Source organism: Eutrigla gurnardus (genome assembly GCF_963514095.1).
Source record: "Eutrigla gurnardus genome assembly, chromosome: 15".
NCBI classification, from domain to species: domain Eukaryota; kingdom Metazoa; phylum Chordata; class Actinopteri; order Perciformes; family Triglidae; genus Eutrigla; species Eutrigla gurnardus.
This window is the reverse complement of record NC_139938.1, coordinates 21,513,062-21,516,018: the sequence shown is the minus strand read 5'-3', so window position 1 is coordinate 21,516,018 and position 2,957 is coordinate 21,513,062. Positions and strand designations below refer to the sequence as shown.

At 43.7% G+C, this 2,957-nt stretch overlaps 1 protein-coding gene across 1 annotated transcript; it reads left to right on the top strand.

The window, feature by feature from the left end:
• Positions 1-2,015: 2,015 nt before the first annotated feature.
• On the top strand, positions 2,016-2,957 carry LOC311025739 (olfactory receptor 8G17-like; the record flags this gene model as incomplete). Its single annotated transcript, XM_084028824.1, has 1 exon — positions 2,016-2,957. The coding sequence occupies one exon, from the start codon at positions 2,016-2,018 to the stop codon at positions 2,955-2,957; it is 942 nt and encodes a 313-aa protein (XP_083884950.1).

The window sequence follows — 2,957 nt, the reverse complement described above, 5'->3', positions numbered from 1 at the left end:
ATGGCAAAGGGACAGTCGTGTACATCTCAGAGTCTAATGATCTGTTTTGCCCTCTGTCTTCCATGCTGACCTACTTGCAAAGCCGACCACGTGCTGGATCCCAGGAGCCGCTGTTTGTCATCCAGGGAGGGAAACCAATGTCCAGAGCTTGGTTTGCTTCTCACCTGCGCCTCCTCCGCCAATTCTGCGGGCTGCCTCCAGACCGCTATACACCTCATTCCCTGCACATAGGGGCTGCAACCACCGCAGCTGCTTCTGCTCCGGTTTCAACCCTAAAGGCCATGGGGCGCTGGACTTCTGCTGCCTACGAACGTTACCTCCCACCTGACGTTCTCAATGCTCAGAAAGCTATGAGCTCTACGATCCCTGATGCTATAGACCAATAAACAAGCGACAATCGAATTCCTCTGCGTTTTATTTACCATCATTAAGCAATCTAAATCAGGTTGGGTTGGGGGGGGGGGGGGGTGTCTAAATTCAACTGCTAAATACCATCCTCTCATTTTATTCAATCTCGAGAGGATTACCAGGTATGGTCTGTTTGGGGGGTATAGTTAGCTCTCCCAGTCTTAAACTTGGTAAGCGTTCCCCAATGCTGCTGCTGTCCTCTGAACAGAGCCATCCTGCCAAATTGAATTCATATTTTATCAATAAAAAATAAGTTCATACAGTATTTTCATCTCCTGTGTTTCTTGACTTCAATGGACCTGACAGAAATACACTATATTGCCAAAAGTATCCACTCACCCATCCAAATACTTGAAATCCGTTGTTCCAATCACGTCCATGGCCACAGGTGTATAAAAACAAGCACCTAGACATGCAGACTGTTTCTACAAACATTTGTGAAAGAATGGGTCGCTCTCAGGAGCTCAGTGAATTCCAGCTTGGTATTGTAATAGGATGCCACCTGTGCAACAATTCCAGTCATGAAATATCCTCGCTAGTCACTCCTAAATATTCTACAGTCAACTGGGATTATAACAAAGTGGAAGCGATTGGGAATGACAGCAACTCAGCCAAGAAGTGGTAGGCCACGTAAAATGACAGAGCGGGGTCAGCGGATGCTGAGACGCATAGTGCCCAGAGGTCGCCAACTTTCTGCAGAGTCAATCGCTACAGGTCTCCAAACTTCTTGTGGCCTTCAGATTAGCTCAAGAACAGTGCGTAGAGGAATGGGTCAGGTTCCAGGGCCGAGCAGCTGCATCCAAGCCATACATCAGCAAGTGCAAGGCAAAGCGTTGGATGCAGTGGTGTAAAGCACGATGCCACCGACTCTAGAGAAGTGCATGGTGGTCATTCTCTTTAGCAGAGTTGCTTTGAGTGTTCAAGTGTCTTCTTGCTATAGTTGTTCCTCAGTCACAACTGTCACACAGTTGTCTTAGTCTTTTTTTTTTTTTAAATATGATTCTGCAAATCTTTTGTACTGTTTTAATAGTTTGGTATGCACTACTTCCAGCAAATAGCACTCTCTATCATACTCTCTATCCTATATATATATATATATATATATGATTACTTAATGCATATACATGCTATTGCTATCTATCTCAAACCACCTTAAGAATTCCTTGTTCAGTGTTGCATAGCATAATGATTACCATACTGAGTCCCTTACGGATAAAATCATGTCTATAAAATGTTGTGGAGCGGAGATCTGCTGATTCTCACGAGCAATGAGGCAAAACAAAGAGAGGCCAACAGACTGGAACCAGAGGCACTCACAGCAGGTTATCTACAACTTTCAGCACATTTTTCATAGTTTATTTCTGCATTGTTACTACATGAGTGATTGTCTTCCTGGACTTGAACATGAAGTTATTGATTTTGAACAAAAACAAACTGAAATAAAACACCAAACTATAAATGATCCATACTGGGATTCTTTATTGCTGATATCTGGAAAAAGCTGTTTTCTGTTCTGTTGTATGCTGTGATTCAACATGACCTCTTATTCTAAATTGCAAAGACATTACTTGTGACATTGACAGCGTTGTTTTCGTTCTTTCAGGTGGATGGAAAACGACACCTACAACAGCTTAACATTACAGCTGGAGGGGTTGAATGTTTCAAAGGATTCCAAATACCCTGTCTTTCTATTTACCTGTGTCTCCTACTTGTTTATCATTTTTGTAAATGTAGCAATAGCTGTTCTGGTTTTCAGTGACAAAAGTCTTCACCAGCCGATGTATCTGCTTTTCTGCAACCTGCCCATTAATGACATCCTGGGTAATTCTATCACGCTGCCCCGTTTACTGATAGACATGTTGAAACCCCCGTCTGAGCGCCTCATCAGTTACTATGAATGTGTGGTCCAAGCTTTCACCACACACATATTTGGCACCACTTCCCACACGGTGCTCATGATTATGGCCTTTGACAGATACATGGCCATCTGTAATCCCCTACGCTATGCTGCTATAATGACCAACAAGATGGTGATCAAGCTGACACTCTCTGCCTGGGGGGTGGCCTTTGTTTTGGTTGGGGTTCTGCTGGGTCTGACCATACGACTGAACCGCTGCAGAACTCTGATCACAAGCCCGTTCTGTGACAATGCCTCGCTGTTTAAGCTCTCCTGTGAGAGTGTGTTTGTTAATAATGTCTATGGCCTCACGTTCACCGTCGTCCTGTTCACAGCTTCAATAGGCAGCATGGTTCTCACCTACACTAAGATCACAGTGGTCTGTCTCACCAGTAACAACAAGTCTTTGAACAGTAAAGCTTTGAAGACCTGCAGCACTCATCTGGTTGTGTATCTCATCATGTTCATCAGTGGAATATCTAATATTATTCTGCATCGCTTCCCACAGTACTCAGACTACAGAAAACTTGCTGCCATTTTATATCATATCATCCCCGGCAGCCTCAACCCCATTATTTATGGCTTGCAGTCCAAAGAGATGAAGAAATTCATGTCCAAGTTGTTTGAATCCAAAAAGGTTTTGCCATTGTAA